The following is a 23,501-nucleotide window of genomic DNA, read 5'->3' as shown; positions in this document are numbered from 1 at the left end:
GTAAGTATAATTAGTGGCCTTTCTGGCGTGAGTGACAGTAGTTTTTATATGTCTAGTTTGTTGCCTGTATAGAAATTATGAGTTTAGACACCAACATCATATCTGTAGCTTATTTAGTTCCAATTATATGCACATTTTAGATAAATTTGGCGGCCATTTTTCAAAATGGCCGCCATTTGTATACAAGGTGAAAAATCAAGTGTCAACAGGGCTTAGGGTGACCTGGACGGATTAATTAGGATATCTGGCTATGTTGACTGCTTCTAACATTCCACTCCCCCTAACTTGATTTTTAGGCCTCTTTTTCTTTTTTTCTTTTTTTTTCCTAGTCTATATAGGCTACAAGGTACGTACTTTCCAAGATGCAGAGGCATAAGGTTTATATTCTATACCGTTTTATCGTCTTTATTTTCTCGTGCAGGCAACACAACTGTCGGTCTGTGAGTGGCCTAAATACATACCGTGATATGCGCCCCACCAGGCGATTGCCACCCCCCCCCCACCTTTTTTTTTTTAAAGGGAATTCAGTCTGGGGGAACTGAGCGCATAATTCACTGAGAACGTTACGTAAAGAGGGGGTGGGGCCGAATTTACTAAGGGGAACAAAATCCCTTTGATCATCGGGTACAACTACCGCACAGTCAAAAGCACCATGTGTAGACATACCTGTCATAAGCACAGTCTGTGTTACTAGTTGTTGTGTCGACTCCATCGCCAATTAGCCACTCAAACCTATCATCTGTGCGTAGACGAATTCTTGACCAGCTCCCTTCGGGGACAAACTTGCAGTCGGCATTCATATCACCAGCAAACAGAACCTCCTACAGAAAAAATGTACATGAAAATGGGCTCTAACAGTTCAAATTTATAAATTTTGTAATAATAAAACCGTGAAGATAATTACACCAGTGAGGAGCTATAATTCTATACTTTTGATAATGCTTTATGAAAAAGTCATAATTATAGCGCCACAACAAATACAATAACCATAAAGTTACAGTGCAGCTGAATTTTTTTTCTTTCTAAAATCTATAATTACCTAAATAAAAAAATGCATAAGCACAAACTACAGTAAACGACAAAACTATGTGTCCATACTACAACACCCAGCATGAAATACTACTCAAGGAGCTGCTTAGGTCCGACCCTGTTTAATATGCTGTTAATGATGTCAATCTTAATGTTTTACCTAATTGTATACTTTTTGCAGGTGATATGGTACTCTACATGCATAGACGCAGGCCCGAAGCGTAAGGAGGGGGGGGGGGTTAAGGGGGTTACGACGAACCCCCAAAAAACTGGAGACGATACACAATTTGTATGTTTGGGCTAACGATAATAAAATAAAATGAATTTTAACGTTAACAAAACCAAATTATTGTACGTAAGCGTAGTTTTGTTAATTAAGAAAGCCTACCTACTTTATGTTGAAATAATTGAAGTGGTAGATGTTTACAAATATTTAGGAATACACATCGATTCCATGTTGAGTTGGAAATTTCAAATTGACAATGTAATTGCTAAAGCTAACAGAATGGTAGGTTTCATTTTTTCTGTTACTGGTTGCTCTCCAGACGCTGTTTCATGCCTTTACAAAGCATTAGTCCTACCAACTCTTGAATATGGTTTATCGGCATGTGGTTCAGGAACTGCGGGTAACATAGACTGTGTTGAAAAAGTTTAAGGAAGGGTATCTAGGAATATGGGCCAATATCATATGATGGACATTTAATTACACTTGGTTTTTTATCTGATAGACCTTTATTGATTTTAATTTCGTGTATTTTTCGATGTTTATATAAGGTATCTACCTGCAACAGTGTACCATTAACATTCACGTCAACTCGCTTCATACATAATCACTCACGTTTATCTATCCCTTTGCTCGTGCTTAGGCGTTAAAATATACATCAATACATAATTATCCTGTTGTTTGGTCATCACTTCCCCCTATAATTAAAGATTATGCTGTTGTTCACCCGCTTCAATTAATTCAATTTAAGTTCAGAAAACACCTCCTTGTGATAAAAGATACGTTTTGTGTAAATTTTAATTCACTGATTTTGTGCAATATCATTTTAATAATTTTTCAAACTTACATAAACCTATACACATTTCAATTGTATATACTTTTTCTTGAAACTCACATATTTTTAATCATTTAATTTACTGGTAACTTGAAATATGTTGGTCTTTTTGCTATATGTTTTATTGAAGTTGTAAATATCCGAATTTTAACTATTAACCTGTATGTACAGGGGTTGCGAACACATGTTGTGTAATTGCGTTGATGCAGACGCAGCCCCTGGGCAGTTTGATGTCAAATAAATAATGAAAATAAAATGAAATTAAAAAATGAAAAAAATATGTTTCCCAGACTATCAGTGGTCATAAACTCATTTCGATGAAGATGATGTTTTATTAAAAATGAAATTTCACTTAACTCATAGGCCTGTACATATTTAAGATTTTTGAAATGTTGACTACACGTTTACTTGATACTGATAATGATTGGGTTTACGCTTTAAGCGTTCTTCTCTCATTATGACGTGGAGAAACAACTCGGCGCTTAAAATTAATGCTTAATCATGATGTAACTGTGAATACCGTTTGAAAAATTGTTAATATACCTACGGCCCCTATAATTGCCTTTTATGCCTCAATGAACATAAATGTAAACTAAATATAAAGTAGGCAATGGACCTATTAATAGGTCCACGATTAGTCCTACTTACGTCAATCCCCCACCGGTTTACGATATCGTCATAAACGTCCACAAGACGATCAATTTCAGAGACAGCCGCAGATGGATCAGTGTGTATTCCAACAATAACAAAATCTTTTACAACTGGAAAAAAAAAAAAGCGAAAGCGATTATAATTACAATTAATAAAACGCGGTGAAATCTAGGAGAAAAAAAATATAACATTGAATTGAAACATTTTATTTATCCACCAACAAAGGATTCAATAACGTATTGTTTTAGTTTTGGTTAGGGTATTAGTAATATTATATATAGAGAGGCCTGTATATTATCATTGTACAGTAGAGAATAGAACCTATATACTGTATCATAGAACAATAAATAAAATACTATAATTATATAAATTTGAAACGTTAAAGAAGAGGAATATGCGAGTGTGAAAGAGTCCTCAACATGAATTTGAACACGGGGTTCCCCTGCTGTCTATTCAGACGCCTGAACGAACTGGGCCACTGGGGTTTCGTTGGGAATCCACATCCGATTGGAAGCAACTGATTTCAACAATCTTTTTTATATTGGTGGTGGAACAGTGCTAGTTCTATTGGAAAATTCGAGTCAAATTTATATACCACTTGATTGTTCACACTCTTGTTTTTTGCGTGGTGGAAAAGTGCTGGTTTACTTCATATATATTTTTGATAATTTTGATAATAATATAAATTTGCGGAAGCGTTATTATTTTCTAATATTCTTACGTGTCTCATCGCAGTGGAAGCGGACGATGAACGGTTCTCTTTCAAATAAGTCAACACCTGACGACTCATCTCCATCGTCATATTCGTAGCTGTCTATTACTTCAACCTCATCTGGCCTTATAATAGAATAGAAAATATAAGAAAGATAGGAGAGCGTCATTATTATTGTAATAGCCACATCGGCATAATCATTATCTAATCATCATCATTCCAAAGATCATCCTCAAAATAATTTTAACTATGGCATTGTAGGCCCGTACGCAGGATTTGTATTGGTTGGGTACGAATTTGTGGAGAGTGGACCAAAATGTTTGGGGGCTGCAGATTCTTGCTGGGGTCGAGTGGCGGAGCCCCCTCAATCGAACATACATACCCTAGATATGTAAAGTGCCACCTTCAACCACGTGGTGTTTTCGGATTTTTCGCTGTATGTGTCAACATACTATTAAAACTTAGATGACTACATACTATCACAGCACAATGTTAATAAAACATTGTTAGATTTAAACGTAAAAGGAATAATGTAGGCCTATAGTTGACAATGAAAAAACAATCCCATAATAGTATTAGCCCTTGAAAATACTAAATTTTCCTTAAAGGTAAATGTTATATATGATAAATAAATGGAATTGATGCAAATTGCGAATACGAACGAATAATTACAAGCGCTTTACGTCGTGGATGAGATGGGTAGACGTCAAAAATAGGCCTATATCAAATGGAGAAGGCATTAAATAAGCCTATACTAATTGGGAACAGGGTAAGGAAAACAAATCCTTTTGTTGTTGTTTGAGGCGAATCGCGAGCGCTGCAGGTAGGATAGGATGTGTACTATTCGTGATGAAGCGCTTACGCATTCGCAACTTGTAATCAATGGCGGATCCAGGAATTCATAATAGAGGAGGAGGGAAGGACTTTACAGCTGGGAGTAAATAACACATCAGGTCCACCATGGCTTGAGCTGAGGTTAGAAAATTTATGATTTTAACATCTCTAGGTGGCCGGAAATAGCACTCTCAGACTTAAACGAGAATAAAGATAATTTTAGTGAAACGTGTGAGAAGATGAGTTTGTACGCGGTGAGTCATTTGACACGCGGGAGAAAAAAACACTCAAATTCTTCAAAAAGCTTATATATGCAGTTAAAAGTTGTTTGTACGATGAATTAGAGACAGTCCTAGTTTTAAACTGCTCTGATTGGTCAAGGAGTTTCGGTGGATGGATTTCGGGAACGTGATAGATTGTGTCTTGAATTTTCTACACGTGAAAATGTGGACCTTTAGTAATTTGGGGGGGGGGGGGATGCGCACGAACCCATCGCACCCTCCAACCCCACCCTGCTTACGGGCCTGATCATTGAGGGTGGTGACGACGACGACGATGACGAGGATGATGATGATGATGATGATGATGGCGTTGGTGATAGTGATCGTGATCATCATAATCATATCATTATTATTATCAGGTAAATGATGATGACGATGATGATGATCATCATCATGAGTATGATACGAAATATAATAAAAATATAAATTCACAAATTACCTGTAAATGAATGCATACTGTTCCTTAGCTTTGGTGTGACCGACACGTGAACTTATTATGTAATCATACGGGTCATCAGCAACTCTTAAAATATAATGAAATACACGATAATTGCATGGACCATAGCAATGATACCTACGCTTGTTAAGCCTAATTAAACGAGAATGTTTGGAAACCCAAAAATATTGATCTTTCACTCGTTGGACCATGCGGGATATTTTTGTAATCTGAAATTGTATAGGCTTATATTTTATAGCGTTTGAGAAAATTAATGTTTTATTCAATTATATCTTATTGATGTTAATGTTGCTTTCGAAAATTGGAAATGCAACATTCAGCTTGTTCCTAGCTAACAAGATTACATTATAATAACGTCACAGTTTGGTATTAAAAACGTTAATTTGTAGAACTGTAAGTACGTATTTATAACCTAATTTCACAACGTTATAACGTTCGAACGTTCCTGCAACGTTGTGTGAACGTTATTTTGTAACATACCTAACCATAATGTTCGTTAAGACCGTTTTGTGTTTGCTGGGTTTTGATGTGTGTTCGTGTCAGAAAAATACCATAGGATTGAATTTTTTTTCCCTTGATACTTGCTGAAATACAAGTGATTCGGGTGGGAATCGAACCCACGACCTAACTAGCCTGGTGCCAAAGCAATTAGACCACCGAGTATTCAGTACGATAACACGTCAGATAGGCCAAACATCACTCCTATAGTTTGATACTTTTATTTACTTGACCGCTACGATTAATTGAAATCAAAAATGAGTTTATACAACGTACGTATGTAACGTAATCATACAAATACCAAGTAGGTCTATCAGATATTATAAGGGACTTTTTAATGTAGGCATCATACTGGTCACATGTTTGATTCCTTACTCATTAACCTCTTCCACGAGCTGCTCAATCGCCTCTCCTGAAGTGTCTCGAATTTCTTGCACCAAAATTATGTCATAACGATTGATTATCTACGGAGATGTAAATAAGATGTCGGTAATTATTATTATTATATATCATTATCATCGTCATCATCGTCACTCTCATCATCATAATCATTATCATCATTATCCCCATCAACATACCAACAAAGGTGCTCATTAGACTTTTTTTCAAAAGCATTCTTAGTGCTGCATCGTAAATAATTTAAAATAGGCCTATATTTAAACTGATCACCTGACGATAATTTGTATAATATAGTTGAACAAATTTTTAAATCTCCACCAGCAATTGTGCGTACATTTTTAGTGCTTTTGGTGCTTCGTGTCATGACAATTCACACAAAATATTTGAGTACATAGTAGCACAGAAAGGACAGCTTGAGGATCAATATGAGTGTTCACAATACATATCATGTCTCAACGATTCAGTTTCTGCACAAGCCTACATGCCCTTCAGTTGAAACATTTTGATACAATACAAAAATCTTTTAACATAATTTTATAGAAAGCATGTATAGGGGTTAACATACGGCTTATAGATTATTGGCTCTGTTGCTAAATGTGTTAGTGACATTAAGAGTACATCATAGGGGTCATGACAAACTGGTTCTCATCCACTATACAATGATTTCACTATAACCATTTCAGGCCAGGGTTTGAAAACAACAACATGATAAAATAATGCATGACATGACTTTAATTTGTTCAGAATTCCTTTCACTTATTTAATTCAAAAATTGCAGTTTTCAAGTGATTTTTCCATTGGTGTTACTTAGTTTGTGATTTTCAATTGGTGTTGCAAATAATTATATAAACTGAGTTCATGAGGGACACACACTTGAATCTTGATTGATTCAGTTAACTTGTGTTACTGCCAATAAGCTAAGTAGCCTACTTAATAGCGTTGCTGTGTTTTTGTTTCACAATAAAATAAGAATAAATACGAGTAGTCGGGTTTAAACATTTGAAGGTCTTGTTTATGTAGGTAATATATTACATTTTTTTTGTATCAGGCTTCTGTTTTTAAAGTCTAACAATATTTGATGTTTTACCAATGGAAATGCAGCTTGGTTAAGATGTGTTTTTCTCTCTCTCTTTTGTGGGAATCGCCCGCCTTTTTATCTGATAGCATCATACATCAGTTAAGAATATCTGCTATTTATTTTTTAAAATTTAATATATACAACAATAATTAAAACACAAAATATGTCATACTAATAATAAAATATTATTATACATAGCATATAGCACATCATAATGCTTATACTTTATTAACCTTGTAAATTTCAATTCATTTACTGAGCAATGCAAATTGTTCAAAATATTTTTTTTTTATCTTGTAACTTTTACAATATTTTTACACATCATTTTATATTCATAAAGAAATAAACAATACGGTAACCCAGAAAAAAATAAGAGTTTGACAGTTTGTGTAATGAACCTATATAACAGGTTTAGCTAGGGCCCAGTGATCAAATCCTGTGAACGCATAGAATTTTGTCTCACGACTAAACACATCTCTAATCCCCAAGTACTCTCTATCAATGAGACTTGGTTTATAAAGCATCTTATTACTTAAGAGGGTACCCTGGATGTCTGCTGACCTTCTGGGATGGGCTAGGAGGGTCACCTTCTACAAATATAGTATAAAAAATAATTATTTAATGAGGAATAAAAATGAATTATATCAGTATCTACAACACCTTGACTAGTACATCCACTTCGGCTTGCTTTGACATCGTTCCTCTTCCGAATGTTTGAAGGTTAAAGGCAGCGATGTCAAGACCGTCTAGGCCGGACCCTGTGCGTATTATTCCTGCCATGCACAGCGTACCAAGGAGGAAATGGAGTGACGCCATTCTTTCTGATTCTACGATTAAAAATATACAGTGATGAAATTTATTGAGCGAAGAGAAATAATAAAATGTATAAACCGGTAACTATGCCTACATATTATATAAACAAATAGATAAATAGTAAGCCTTTCCCACAACAGAACCATCATCACGAATTCACAAAAATAAATATTTTCAATTATGATTAATATTCCAGATTCTACTGAACTCATCAATTACTGTCGGAAATTAATTGACAACCTTAATTCTAAAACACAAACAAATTCAAGTTGTCTGCACGGCTCAAAATATGACATTATATACGGCTCTGCACCTGCTTACTCTGGCTAGCCTGACTTGTCTTGCTGCTTTGACATCAAAACGCATTCCATAGAAAGCTCGAACTCAATACCACCTATGCCCTACGTACCTTAAAACAATACTCTCATACTAGGATTAAACTGTGGGTAAGTCATGTTCGTAACATCTGCTTCAGGACTTTAAAGCGAGAAATGGAACTATGTTGACTTCAAAAACATTCAGAATTTTTTCATGTAATAAGGTTAGGCCTATCGTAAATGGCCAAATAAGTGCCGCGGCGCTCAAACATTCATAATGTTTTCATTTAATAACATGACTGCCTTCTCTTAACATTAAGCCCCTAACAGAAAATGACAAAATAAAACATTTTCTGAGGTCCAGCGGCGCTTATTCAAGAGAGGCCATTATAGATCGGTGTTAACACAAAATTTAATTGGAATGTTAAAAAGATACCATGTTATATGCCTATCTTACTTTTTGCAGTATTTGTCAAATGTTATCATGGAAACTCATCCCGTTGAGGCCGACTTCACTAAAGATATTACGCCTTCATGGAAATCAGAATTCAAATTACGTACAGATAGAAGGCCGATGGGTGAGGGAGGAAGATTTTGGGTAAATCCTGAACCCAACTAGTATGAATACGACTGATCTCCCATGTTCAACTCTTTTTTTTATTATTATTTAAGAGTAATGATATAATAATTAAACAGTGTCAATGTAATTCATTTTCATTATTAATTGGTGAGGTGAAAAAAAGCAGTTCCTCTTCACTGGATATGAACGCCTCCTACAAAACACACACTTACAAATTAATCGATTAGGCCCCTATTAACTATCACATAATAATATGTTATTGCTACATGTTTACATAAATTCAATACATATCCCGGCCTATGCCTATAATGTCGATAATGAAAATACTTTATTCGCTCAAAATAAAAATAACGAATAGCCACTAAAATCTATAATTATAAATAGCATGAAATAATTGGAATATATCTTACCTAACCTCTTGGATAGAGTGAATCTCCTGTTTGGTGTTCGGTTAGTACTACTCTCGGTAGCAAATGTGTTTACTCGTCTATGTATATAATATCGTGCACGGTATGCACTAGGCCTGCCAATCATAAACGAAATGTAATATCAACCAATGGGAATCTAGATATCGCATTCCATCAATGCTACGCCGACTTATAAGTTGATTGTCGAAAGCTGGTAGGCGAGGCCAGTGCAGTGGCGTTAAAGTGGAGTTAAATTTGTGGGGCCCCAGTTGCAACAAATCTACAAAATGATACGGCGGGGGTGGGAGGGGGAAGATTTGGACGAGCATCCCTTCGCGACGTTGCTGGGGACCTAGGGCCCATGGGCCCCCGTTGGGGTCCAGGACTTTGCCATGGAATCGACATTTTACATCATATGTGTAAAGTTTAACATCATATGTGTAAAGTTTAATATGAACTATTACTATACTTTATAAATATTAGGTTCAAAATATTCTAGGTAAATACACATAGGTGGATAGTCTCTTGGGGTGGGCCCAGCGCCGACCCGCCAAATTCATTAAAACATACTGTAGCCATTGAACTAGCAAAACTAGAGCTCAAATTGCTGTGTAGTTCTATCATACGCAAGTTGGAGTGTCGCATTTAAAACTTAGTCAATTGTCTCAGGTTAAAAAAGAAAAACTAGCCAGGTCAAACACTTTGTCATCGAGCACACGTTATTAGGCCAATTATGTACGTTTCGCGTCTAATTGTTTAATAACAGCAACTTTTTTGACTAAGCAAAAAATAAGACGCCGCGAAATACACGTCACGCACCGTTTTTCGGAAAGGACGTTAAACCCATTGATCTCGTGTATTATACAGCATGTTAAATAACGTAGTATCGTTTTGGAAATGAGTCCTCCGAACTTTCCAATTCAACACTGGGACGGCAATCGCTGGTTCCGTGCCCCATTTCGAAATTCTTTACTTTATTAAACTTTAATTTTGATAAGAACGTCTGGGCATTCACAGTTTTATAAATTGTTCCCTGAAATTTAGAAATACTGTAACGCCAAGCAATATCAAGAGATCTGTAAGCCGTTGGTTATGTGTACATCATGACCCATGTGCACTCATCGAAAAACAGTTCCTTTAGTCTTCAAATTATACAATTTTTAGGACATAATTTTCTATTTTCACAAGAAAGTTTATTAACATAGATCATTATTTTCACAAGAAAGTTTATTAACATAGATCAAATGCCAAATTTGCTTTGACAGCGAGAGGTCACAGTTATAGGCTATATCCTGATTACCTATGTGATCATCTTAATAATTATAAATGGATCCACAATTACTATTATATATATCTGTCTCTTATACACATCTAGATGTGTATAAGAGACAGCAACAATGCTGTGTGAAACAATGGCTGGATCTCGGTGGAGATACAAAAATGATAAGCAACAGCTAAAAAGTAAACGTAAGTAAACAGCCAGAAATAGAACCAGAGCTTTCGGACAACACTAGTCCTTCCTCAGTGGCGAGTGAGTGAGGGTAGAAAAAGCTAGATGTGAGTATATATATATATTTCTAGAAGGTTTAGATGATTTATATATATATATACAGTATATTATATATATTTTCTGGAAGTTTCAGAGTATGTTATTGCAAGTAAGCACAACCTCTAACCTCTGTCTGCAAAATATACATAAGTATCCACAATTTAAATAAATTAATCACTTGAAACTGATGCCACACCTGGAATCTCAATGAACATTTTGAAGCATAAGAGTTTATTGAATTCATCATTCCAACAAATTTTATTTTTATTATGATGACGTCATATGCGATAATCATGTTCCTCACTATATAAATAATAACTACATCTTACAAATGCTTAACAATGTAAAATATTATTGGACGGAATCCTGTTGGTATAATGATGTAATAACTAATAAATTCATTTAGTAATTAATTAAAGTGTGTTAAAAACATTGCTGTCAAAAGGCCCTACATTTTATGGGTTTTATATTTCGTGTACTAACTTTTTGCTTTTGTTGACTGATACCAGATTTTTTTTAGTTTTATTTTGTATTCAAAAGTTGCTTTTGAATAACAACACTTTCATTAGAACATGCAATATAACATACAATACAAAATTTTATGTACAAATTATATGGAATCTGAAGAAAATAGCATGGACAATTCTTGGTAAACTTCTGGAAGAATAGTATAAACCATGTAATTAACAAACTGCTGTATAGTATAGATTTTATGACCAGATTCTGACGGTTGAGTCGCTGCCACCAGACACAAGGAAGTCACCAGTTCGATCAAAGATTACTGACTGGACGGCATCTTCATGGCCAGTAAGATTTGATACCTGTAAATTTAACAAAATAAAAAAAAAATGTTTTTTGCAATTTATCTATTTTGTTTAAATGTTTGCTGAGTGCAGATGGGATTAACATTTACGGAAGAATAAACATGGCCTTAAAATACATTATACGACACACCATATGAGGATGACAGTCTAATGTCTGGAAATAATAAAATTTGCTTTGTTTTTACCTGACCGGATGCAATTTCAAACATCTTGACCGTGCTGTCACTGCTAGCAATGGCTAACACAGAGCTTGACGGGTCAAACGCAACTTTGTTTGCTGGGTGCGGCCCCACATCAATGCTGGTCATCGGAGCACAGGTTCGCACGTCCCAAAGCTTAATCACACCATATGAATCACATGATGCAAGGGTGTCACCTCGAAGGTTAAAGGTCACATGATTCACTGAATGAACATGCCCATAGAAAGTTTGGCCGCATAGTCCCTATACGAAGATGAAAGAAGAAAAAAGTGAGTTTACTCACATTATGAAATCTTCCATATGATGAAATTAGTGATGGTGTTTGAGACAACATGGATCACATTTTTAGTACATTATTTTTATACATTGTATCTTTAAATATCCGCAACAGCTATCTAGCTAAACTCATAAAATTTTAATTTGTCATCGGGTCATGCTATGAATTACTCTGTATGATCAATTGCCCAATGATGCAAATACTGTTCACAGACAGTCGGTGGCAGTTTGAACAGATCATCATTGAATACTGTTCATCACAACGTCCTGGTCTCATCATGTCAGATTGTGACGGAACTACAGTTTGTGGCAGGTGTTACACCTTCATGGATACACAGTAATCTACTCTAGTGTAAATCACTGGTAGTAGTAAGGGCATGCCTAGAAGTGGAAGGCAGTTGAAACCACTGAGGTGGCTAGTTGTTTGGATACCCCCTCCGTATAACTTAATACATTGTTTTCCACAGAATTACAAATAATACATACCGTCCTTGCATCCCATAATGAGAGTGTCTTATCAGCTGATGATGTCACAAGTGTGTTAGAGTATGGTAGAAACTCAATGCTGTTCACCGAGTCTGCATGTCCACGTAATGTATTTCGACATCTCAAGCTGAGAATGAATGACAAACAATTTGTTGTTATTACTCTTAGAGCAGTAGTGTGGGTAATGCCGCTTATACCCCCACCACCATGTGCCAAGGGGCTCATCCAGAGTCCAATCTGTATACATCTCTGTTTACTTTGGGCCAGGTCCTGTGGAGTGCCACGCTGCAATGCCCCAGTGTTTCTGGCCCTACAACCAACTCTTATTTTAAAAGTTATATTCTATTTTAAATGGTTTGTTATACATGTAAATGTTTCTTGACGTGTAATGTTTGCAACATCCAACTTCAAAGACAGCCCATTTTTTGCCATTGCATCATAAACAAATACGCAGCTACAATTCAATAACATATGTTTTGCTGTTGTTTTTGTTGATGTTACAATATGATTTAAATCATATCGGTATTATTTTAATAAGAAATCTAAGTTGGGATGGGCTGGGCACCAGAGAGCTTTATAATTGGCAGACACAGCACCACAATTTGTAGTAATATGGGCAGTACATCGGACTATCATTCAACACACACTGCCATGTTGTACTCAGGATTACAGTAATTGCTTAAATGTAACTAAACCTTTATTTCACAGGGACAGCAGGTTCATGGAATGGCACAAAATGTGTTAAAAAAAAGATATTAAATAAAACTAAAATCAAACCTGTTTAAATCCCAAATTTTTGAGGTGCTATCCATTGAACAGCTGGCAATAAAATCTCCACACTTGTGCCACGATACGCCCCAAACTAGAGCCAACAAAAAACAAATGGGAAAATGTTAAAATGCTTCCACGGAAACATAACATTTTGAAAATAATATTCTGTGTTAAAAGTTGGAAATATTTAAACAGTTGATTATATATTGAATTGTTCATTCAAAAGGATGATATACCATTCAAATACAGAATATAATTATAAAAAATATTATAAATATAATATTTTGACACTTTGTCAAAGGTTCATGGGAACACCTCTCATATTACGTTATTGTCAAACATAACTAGTGTAGCAGCGTTTTTGCCTACATTATTAATGTATAAGTTACAAAATAGATTCAGATTTTAAATGTCACTGTGCTGGGCAACAGCATAGTGCTAAACTCCAATACTGCCTAACCTGAATGCTGGTGTTGAGTGAATGTATGGATACACTCTGCCTTGGAGAAATCCCAGATCTTGACCGTCACATCGCCACTTGCTGTGGCAAGTTGGTGACCACTAAAAATAATAATAATAATAATAATAATTTTGATGATTGTATCACTCAAACTTGAAATAAATATTAATCATTGAAAAATGTTTTCTTTAACACTCTGACCACCAGTTGTTTGAAAAAATAGTATCAGTCACCGCCAGACTTTTTTGTAAATTTTAACACTTTTTCGAAGCTCGTTGAGAGCTTCGGATCAGATTGTGATCAGATTGACATAGTGAATACTACAAGAACTACAAACATTTTAGCTTTACAATGGTACCAAACACTTTATTTTAATCACAATCTGTGACCCGTAACAGTAAAATGAAAATGACTCACTTTTGGAAATTTACACAATTTCAAACAACGAAGCTGAGATAATTGTGATTTCGTGAAAGTAAAGTAATACTGCTCTACGCTAATGTAAACAAACAAATAGTGAAATACTTATGGTCCAGACTGAATATACTGTTCAAATTGTTATTGATTACCCCATCTATAAGATCCCATAAAAAAACCTGAAACACGGAGATCTCCATGTTTGGCGGTCAAGCGTTGCGTTACCAAACACGGAGATCTCCATGTTTGGCAGTCAGAGTGTTAATGTAAAGTACCAATTTGTTAATCATATTTTTAAGTTAAAACAAGCTCGTTAATTTGAGTATTCCTCAAATTAAGGTTTGTAAGACATAGGTTAACAACTGTACATATTTCTACATTTAAGTTGCATATGACCCACTAAAAGCAACAAATTGTTTACATTTTCCAATTGATGTCAATTGCCATGCAGTACCTAAACATCAATTACAAATATTTCTAGTTGTTTATTGTTCAAAACTGCAATAAATATTGAAATCAAATTAACAGATATAGAAAATGGAAACTAATCACTCACTTGGGATGGAAATCACAGTCTGCTATCCAGTCTTTATGACCCTCACCGGTCATCACAATGTCACCACTCGGTATTGCCCACATCTTCCATGTGTGGTCATCACTCACCGTGGCCAAAATTTGCTTTCGAGTATGCAGTGCAAGCCTGGAGTAAATACAATGTTCGTGTAAAATTTCACTTGAATACTGTACATTAATATTTCTCACGAGAAAGATGATGGATAAAATATAACACTGCCAAAGATTCTTGCAATGCAATAGTATACAAATATTTACTGGGTTGAGGGGCATGGTTCAAATTATAGCCCGAGGTAATCTGGAGGCTGTACTATATGTCCCTCAACTTAGTCTCAGGACATAGTACAGCCTCCAGATCACCAAGGGGTATAATTTGAACTATGACCTGATTAAAATCCCAGTAAATATTTGTTTTATATACCACTACATAGATTCCCTGTTCTTGAGTCGTGAAGAAACCTAGGGTTTGGCCTATGCCTAGTAGTAGAATTTCACTAGCAATTCATCGAGGCCTGCATTTGATAACTCCATTAATCACAGTTTGTGGCTTCAAGATACTCTTCAAATATTCGGCATAATTAACTTGTTTTTCGTATTATCACTGGCTGCTGAACTCACTTACTACACTTCTCATTTTCATCAACCAGTTTAAATCTGGAACACTCTCCCATTGTTATTCCTAGCCTACCAGTACAGTGTGTAGCAGAGCGATCTTCAGCCGCTTCAAGGTTAAATTAGTAGAAGTGCGCCCTCAACAATAGGCTTAGCATAAGTTTCTACATCGCGAATTGCGAGAGGGCGAAGGAAAAAGACTATTCCCTAAAACTATTGCCCGGGTTTTGACAAATGAAATGCCTGGAATCTATGTAGTCGGTATATAATAAACACTAAATGATTCAATAATTTATAGAAAAAAAGAGAAATACTCATTTTACACAAAATCGACTAAGCTATCATTTTTATAGAACATATATGGGTGAGGAGTATACAATATAAAAAAACTTGACTGCTTAATTACAATCCACATTTAATCTACTATTATGCAAATTAGCTTACCCACTAACAGCCAATGAGTGTGCCTGCTGGATAGTATGTGTTAGCCTGAATCCACCTGATCTAGTCAGATGAGCTGATGGCCCTTTGACAGAAGCCAGTGCAGGATTTGTCCGAGTATCGCACGGAAACTCTGAATCCTATAAAATCAGAGTTAATGTATAAAAACAATAATAATTATAATAAATATAAAATAATATTAAGAATTAGAAATTGTATATTTTTTTAATGAAAAATTTAAAACTGCTATAATCACTGTTTTGATCCCTAGAAATTTCTTGGGCAAAGTTTATATAAATTTTATGAATGTTTTATTTAAAAGGTATTGAAATACTGGAACTGGTGATACTGAAAGTCAATATTTTATGTTATGCAAGACTTTTTTATACCTTGTTTAGCGACCCATCCGCCCGTCAATATTGATGATTTTGAATAAAAATAAAATTTTATATTTGGTCATTTAACCGCTGCCACAAAAAAATGTAAATTTCAGAAAAAAATAAAAAATTTTCTTTATTTTTATTACGCCAGCCACTGCCTTTAAGCCTTCAAAAATAAGAGATAAAAAATAATTATATATATTTAAAGCATTTATCCATCCCACTACACTGTTTACATTCACAAATAAAATGTTATTTTTATTTTCTCCTTCCTCTCAATGTTTTTGGCAAAACTATTTGCTAAATGCGAAAACAAAATGTTTTATTTTTCACCCCTCCTCTGATCATGCTGACGATCTTTAAAATAAAAAATTAGTTTTCCACATGCTACAAACCTGTATATAATATACAGTATACAATATATCAGATAATAAATAAATTTACATACATTTAGATGGCGAGGTAGCTTCTGATTAACAACATCCTTGTTCTTTGAATCAGATGTTGCAGATTTCTTGTGGATTTCATTTGCAGCCTTCACTGCAGACTGTGTAGGACCAATGCCGGAGGCATACATCAAACGGCGCTGTTCTTTAGTCAACTCATGCGATAACAGATCAGTTTCCCCATTTTGGAAATTACGCAGGGTTGACTGGAGACCCACAACCTATAAAATAAATAACAACAGCAAGTATTATTAAATAAGTCTGTCTAAACGACATTTTTAGAAAGACTTTCAAAATGGTATCTTTTAATAATAATAACATTCTTTTAAAATGTGACAAGAATGATGGCTGCAAAGGCCATATCATATTACATTTCTCCAGTTTTAAAAGAGCTCCACTAGTTAACAATTGTCTAAATAAATTATTTAAAATTACAAATATGGATATTTTAACAAAAATAATAATTTATTTAAAATTACTATTAAATATGAATTTTTTTTTCAATTTACATTGCTATGTAAACTGATTGAATAATAAATTATTGTGATAATAGGTATGATTTAAAGACAGACTGACATTTGTCTTCAAAATACATACTTCCCCAACAGCACGGTCTCGTTCCAGTTTAGTAAGCATCTTCTCCTTCATTGCTGCCTCATACTTTTCCTTTAACTGACGTAAGGTTGGCTCGTAAGAACTGTAATGTTTCTTCAATTTCTTGATATCTGAAATTAATTTATTTTTCTCCTGCACAATGCGTTTATGGTGCATACGATGAAAGTCTCGTTCCTTGGTAAGTTTGACAAATGATTCTTTGGCCCTGTTGGCAGCATTCTTAAACTTATCGACATCCCTGCGAAGAAGCTTCACTCGGTCGTCAAGATGTTGGTTCTGAGTGTAAACATCTGGAACCGTTTGTATATCCTCTGGTTTCAAGAGCCCACGTTGTTGTAGCTCATACCTAAAGAAAAGTTTATAATTTAATCTAGGAAAACTTTATGATTAATAATAATAAAACATATATTACAAAGAACTTTTAAATACTCCTATAAGGTACACCTTTCTCATTAATAAAGTCCTTCAAACACACTTTTTGAAATGTTGTATAAAAATGATTGTTTCATGTCCCATGCCCTCTATAATTTTGAGACATTTATGGTAATAATGAGATCAATTGTAAAGAACTGTTCTGTGAAGCCCAGCCCTGAAAGACATTGTAATAACACATGTGTTAGTGGGACAAGCATGTATTTCTGGCCCTGTTACGATTATCCAGTTGGTAAGTTTGATTGACACACTGGAAAGGTCTAATCAAGTAATTCCAGCACAACTGATGTGAAAATAAATATATAAGAAATTAAGGATTAAACATGGTTTTCAGAAAATATAAAAAGATCATTGTACCACTCTGTTTGGAAACAGTCTAACGTCCGATTCATCCCCATCTTCACCAGAAAATTCCTGATAAAGTCATCTACAACTTCAGGTCGCCGGGTAACAGGAGGTGCAATGATGATATTTGCTTTCCCCTGATAAAATAATCCAGAAAGGAGTCAAGAGCTAAAAAGTTCACTTCCTAACATTAATGTACAAATTTCTGAATTATCATTATTCTGTTAAGAGCATAGTATAATATACTTATATATAGGCAACTATATTTCTTTCTTTTTTATATTTTCAATTAAAAGGTACAATAGTATGAGTAAAAAACAAAGTAATAATTAAAATTTCTTATGAATCTAAGAACCAGTCCATTTTCTTGCCACCCATGGAATTTATGAATAATCTAGGAATGTAGCTTTCCAATGCCGTGTTATTTTACTGTACTATATACTAGGCCTACGCTATGTGTACGAATAAGGAAAAAAATTGCCTGCACTGCACACATTGAGCAGGGTAAACACAGGTATGAACATATTTGTTTCAGAATCATAATGAAAAGAATATTTGACCCTATCACACGAGCTGCAAGAAAGTCAAACAATCCATGCACTAATGAATAATTAATGCATGGTTGAAATAGGAAAATTCATTAAAGGCAAAATAATGATGTCATAATTGGTTTATAATGTAGATTAGTACATACAGCAGCCAAATCATCCTCCTCAGCCTCTTGAATTGTTCTAACAGCTGCATGCAGGTCTTCGTCAGGCTCTAAATGAATGCCAAAAAAACATGCATTTAAAATAAAGCACTTGGTTTAATACCTTAAATATAAAACACAAAATGTAGGCCTATCTCAAAAATAATGTTTATATAATAAACAAAAAATAATTTTTTGTATGACGATACTAAGGATGGTGGACTGAAAATGCAATACATTTTAAATGATTTATGACACCATTATAGTACTGCTTACCTGATGCATAGTCATCATCTATTGCAACATCTTCATATTTAAATTCATCGTCTGAATCTTCCACAATGTTAACTCCTACAACACAGTTAAGGTCAAGGTGTATGTTAATTTGCACAAAGGCTGCGTTGGAGCATGTTACTCCTGGTACACTGGAGCAACAAAAATCAGGGCAGAGTAAACAATTGGCAAACAAAAGGTGTGTTTTTATTAAAAATTTGACAGGCCTTGATGCTACTAGTACTGTAATTGTTTCATCTTATTCTCATTTTTATTCATCATTATCAATACGTTATATTTACATTTCAGAAGGAAAAAAAAAGTTATTTTTTAATGAAAAATGAAAGGAGGCCTGCATAGGTCCAAAGACACTTAGGCTCAGTCCACCTAGGGAAAACATAAATACAAATAATAAATTCAATGAAACAAAAAAAAAAGGTAGCTAGCAAAATAAAATAAAATAAGGCAGATAAATTCCATGTACTGAGCCATATGAAAAATGTAATTGAAGAAATGGGAAATAGTGTTATTTCTAATTAATTCTAATTACAGATCATGATCACAATAAATTACAATCTACCACCTAATTTGGAAAACTACTATTCATTTAAATTGAAAACTTAAAAGCTGTAACTTAAGGGGAATTTTCCCCAGACTGTGCTTAGCCATTCAACTATGCTTTCCCTCCTCCCCTATCAAAACACATAGTCACTCTCGATAGCCCTGACTGTACACTCTGTGTAGGTATTGTCCACTGTACACTAGCTAGAATTATTAGTAGATAAGAACAGATGCTGATTATCTCATAAATCACTTTATTGGAAGCTGGAATTTGTTTTGCCATCCTTCCATTATAATATTGTTTTATATTATGTATGGTCATGATAATGGAAAAACAATAAACTAAAATCTGGAAACAGATGTTCCAGATTATCTAATCAAATTCTTTGACCTGATTGATATTCACAATTCATAAAACAATTTATTGTAAAATGGTAATACAAATTTTATAGTACATACATCATAACAATAATTATTAATATCAGGAAAACAGTACCAGGTATATATGGTATTGGTATGGCTATGGTATTGTTAAATGGAGTTGACACAATTATTCTTCATGGAGACAGAACACCCAATGAAAATCTCTTTGCTGAACATGTGTAACAAAAAATGGGAATACAAAATTTCAGTCATGACTGAAAATATTTAACAAGCGATGTTCCTCAGTATTTCTTATTATCTTATTAATAATTAATAGTTCTTATCATTATTATTATTATCAATCAAGTAGTAAATCCAAAAAAAACTTTTAAAAATAAATCCAGGAAAAGAATGTTTATAAAAAATGTTTATGTCTAAACTTTTCATTAAATTTAACTTTTCATTAAATATCTATATCATTTTAAAAACTAAATCTATCTAAGATTCATTTATTGAATTATCCTGACACAATTGCAAGATTAGCAATTAGCCCGGAGGATCTTACGCCAGCAATAGCCGATAGAATGATGTGGTGTGTCCAAGTGTCATCTACTGTATCTCGACCACGGTCGAGATAGATGTTTTAAAATAGACTGTTTCAAGAACGTACCAAGGAGAGAAAAAAGCAAGTTCTTTGTATTTTTTAGGGCAGAACTTCAAGTTCCATCTCAAAAAGCCAACAGTTTGGTTTGCTTTTTAAAATATATTTATGTTAAAAGATATTAAGAATCATTGGAAAAAATTATAAAAAGATCCTAATGTACAAAAGGTCAATCATTAAAAAAGTAAAAAAGAGACATCAAAAAAAAGATCCTAGACAATAAAATCATTAAATTAATTTTTTTTTTAAATTAAAACTGGTTACAGTTTAAAATTTATCTAAGCCAATGGGCTTTGCTTTTAAAAATCTAATACTGTATAGAGCTTGGTACCAAGGAAGTTTGATATCGTTCAACTCTATTAGTAGTAGTATTTGATTTATATAATATAATTGAACATAATTTTGTTTCATTTACAAACAAGTATATTTTCTGAGAGGCTTTAAATCCTTGGTATATATCAACAGCCATAAATGGTGTATTTACCAGCATGATTAACCACGTTTCTTAAATGTAAACAGGCCTAGGGCCTAGGCTAGGCCTATATGTATGTGTATTATTTGTTAAAAATCAACAAGAAAAGAAAATAGATCAGGGCCTTCGAGACTCACGTTACGTTTATTGAAGCCACAATCTGTATTAAAACTTTCACTCTGTTTGCCTCCGATAAACAGAAGGACCAGGACTAGGCCTAAGCTAGGCTAAGTCAACAATGACTCTTCCTACACACAACCTGGTAATTTTGTCAGTGATGCTGTCTTTCTCTCTACAAAACACTTGTCAGGCCAACAATGGAATTTGCAGTACAGGCTTGGTCACCAAATCTATTAAAAGACATGGCAAAACTTGAGAAAGTGCAAAACAGGGCTACCAAGCTGGTACCAGTACTACAATTTCTTCCAGCAGAAGAAAGACTGTCATGGTTAGGACTCTCTACTAATATGCAGCAAAGAAGAGAACGTGGAGATATGATCGAGACCTACAAGATACTGAATGGCTTTGATGACATAAAGGTTTCAAACTTTTTCACCTTTCGTTTTACACCAGGAGAACATTTCCTCAGAGAGGCCACACACAAACACTTTATAAACATAGACATAATACTAAAACAAGAGATACTTTCTTCGATACACGTGTCATAAATAAGTGGAACTGCTTACGGTTACCACAACATGTCATAACAGCACAAGCATAAACAATTTTAAACAAAACTATGACAATCACATAATCCAAGAGAGGAGGCAGTTTCATGATAAAATCTCAATGCCTCCTGTTTCATTTTAAGGTAAGTTTAAGGTAAGAATCCATTCAGACTGGCCATAGGCCTAGCCTAATATATAACTAGCTAGACCTAGCTAACTAAGGACTAGCCTAGGCCTAGCTAGGGCCTTAGCCTCTAGGCCTAGGCTAGCCTAGGCCTAAAAAAGGCTAGTATACTTTAATTTAATTTCTCGTGAGTGAATAACTAAATTTCTATTTATTTTATTAATTACAAAATTAATTTATTTGTATACGAAATAAGGAAGGATACGTTCTAAATAGTAAGCACCTTCTTCGCCGACCCGTTCAATGGCGACGGCCATCGTTGTACCGTTGTTGTCGACTCTTGTTGCTAGCCTACGCGAATAATTTATTATGCTCATGAACTTTGAACTGTCTTTACTCAAAACTCATAAATATTCATCTCCTGTCGTCTTTTCCGTACGTAGCTGACTGTAAGCTGCTCTCCCACCTAGGTTTATTTCACCTAAGAGTCGTACGATTTCTACGAGTTAAAACTCGTGATCTTTGGAAAGGACCTATACGAGCTTATTACGTGTTAGCTACGAGTGAGGTACGACTTTTCGAGTTTACTACGAGTTATCTACTCGTGGCGATAATTTTGAACATGTTCAAAATTAGCGCCACGAGTTCAGAGCTGCTACGAGTAGGTAAGAGTCCTCTCCGAGCTTTCCGAATCGTCCTACGAGTTTTTGCCGAGTTAGCAACTCGGCATTCTCTTGTAACTCGTATACCGAAAAAAACCCTAGTGGGAGAGGGGCTAACTGTAATAATTTATTTTCTTGTGTGAAAAAAATAAAAAAGAGACAGAGAGTTAAATAGAGTCAAAATCAACTGTATGATAATACATTTGGACATTAAATAGGATTTATAGCGTCCGGGAATCCTGTTTCTTAAGCATCACAGGAGGAAGGGTGTGATTAGCTTACTTGACCGTTAAAGTCATGCTCCGGAGGAAAACAAATTTGTAGAACTGATTTTTCTAAGACAAAAAAAGTAGTTTTTTTTTCTGTCCGGGTTTCTGTCTTAGAAAAGTCAGTTCTACAACATAAGCCTAGGCCTATACAAAATTGTTTTCCGGAGTCTGAATAGAATAATAAGTGATATTAACATAATATAGTGGCGGCATACAACAGGCGTCGCCATAGAAGGGCAAGGCCGCTATATTCTCAATAATAATCATATCAAGTGACGTATGAGAATGAGAATGTATTTTGATATTTTTACACTCTCTTCGTTGCCTAATCAAGTACCAAGTTTTTTAGAGTAGGCCTAAGTTGAACATATTTGACCCATGTGCAATTCAAATTTATGAAATTGTAGGATAATGTTATTGCTATATTTGTTTGTTTGGATTTTTTTATAAATAAATTTATTACAAAAATATTTTTTTTCTAAATCCTTTTTAATTCTCTTTTTTTTTCATTGCTTTTACAGGTTAACGGTTTAGAGTGAATTCACTCTGGTGTCTCACTTTCTGAGTCTTTCATTCTTTGACACGCAGAACTTGTCTTTTTGTACTTCATTGTTTTGTCTTTCATAAGTTGTGTCGAATGTTTTTTTATGTGACAAATTGATAATAAATAAATGAAAATAATATACAAATATAATAGGCCTATAACCTATTGGCGTTTAAAAAGGGAATTCTTGAATATGATTGAATTTAGGCGGCATCACAAGTGTTCAATTACATAATGTTAAAGCAGAGAGAAATTACTGAATAGTTTCATTT

The 23,501-nt window shown here is 34.4% G+C and overlaps 2 protein-coding genes across 2 annotated transcripts; both read right to left on the bottom strand.

The window, feature by feature from the left end:
- Window positions 1-641: 641 nt before the first annotated feature.
- Window positions 642-9,232, bottom strand: LOC117105309 (deoxyribonuclease-1-like). The gene is made up of 7 exons (XM_033246427.1): window positions 9,118-9,232; window positions 7,658-7,824; window positions 5,896-5,984; window positions 5,005-5,088; window positions 3,460-3,575; window positions 2,736-2,848; window positions 642-821 (listed from the first exon to the last, which is right to left on the bottom strand). Exons 2-7 carry the CDS (start codon window positions 7,811-7,813, stop codon window positions 642-644), a joined length of 738 nt encoding a protein of 245 aa, XP_033102318.1. The 5' UTR covers window positions 7,814-7,824; window positions 9,118-9,232.
- Window positions 9,233-10,871: 1,639 nt separating this feature from the next.
- Window positions 10,872-22,159, bottom strand: LOC117105277 (sperm-associated antigen 16 protein-like). Its single transcript, XM_033246383.1, has 13 exons — window positions 22,020-22,159; window positions 18,909-18,983; window positions 18,636-18,703; window positions 17,954-18,078; window positions 17,147-17,510; window positions 16,552-16,770; window positions 15,727-15,863; window positions 14,654-14,797; window positions 13,681-13,781; window positions 13,227-13,311; window positions 12,450-12,576; window positions 11,673-11,930; window positions 10,872-11,484 (listed from the first exon to the last, which is right to left on the bottom strand). Exons 1-13 carry the CDS (start codon window positions 22,129-22,131, stop codon window positions 11,374-11,376), a joined length of 1,926 nt encoding a protein of 641 aa, XP_033102274.1. The 5' UTR covers window positions 22,132-22,159; the 3' UTR covers window positions 10,872-11,373.
- Between the last annotated feature and the right edge of the window lie 1,342 nt (window positions 22,160-23,501).

Source organism: Anneissia japonica, unplaced genomic scaffold (assembly GCF_011630105.1).
Source record: "Anneissia japonica isolate Jap-2015-1 unplaced genomic scaffold, ASM1163010v1 scaffold287726_len2788222_cov184, whole genome shotgun sequence".
In the NCBI taxonomy this organism is placed as follows: domain Eukaryota; kingdom Metazoa; phylum Echinodermata; class Crinoidea; order Comatulida; family Comatulidae; genus Anneissia; species Anneissia japonica.
The sequence above is the reverse complement of the archived record's forward strand: the minus strand, read 5'-3'. Positions and strand labels throughout refer to the sequence as shown.

Coding starts and splice junctions, on each gene's coding strand:
- LOC117105309 (XM_033246427.1), bottom strand. CDS start 7,813: ATGGCGTCACTCCATTTCCTCCTTGGTACGCTGTGCATGGCAGGAATA. Junction 5,089..5,895: donor CTCGTGGAAGAGGTTAATGA/GTAAGGAATCAA, acceptor TTATATTTTAAG/AGTTGCTGATGACCCGTATG. Junction 2,849..3,459: donor CTTCCACTGCGATGAGACAC/GTAAGAATATTA, acceptor TTTTTTTTCCAG/TTGTAAAAGATTTTGTTATT.
- LOC117105277 (XM_033246383.1), bottom strand. CDS start 22,131: ATGAGCATAATAAATTATTCGCGTAGGCTAGCAACAAGAGTCGACAAC. Junction 16,771..17,146: donor GAGACCGTGCTGTTGGGGAA/GTATGTATTTTG, acceptor TTTATTTTATAG/GTTGTGGGTCTCCAGTCAAC. Junction 13,312..13,680: donor CACTCAACACCAGCATTCAG/GTTAGGCAGTAT, acceptor TGTTGGCTCTAG/TTTGGGGCGTATCGTGGCAC.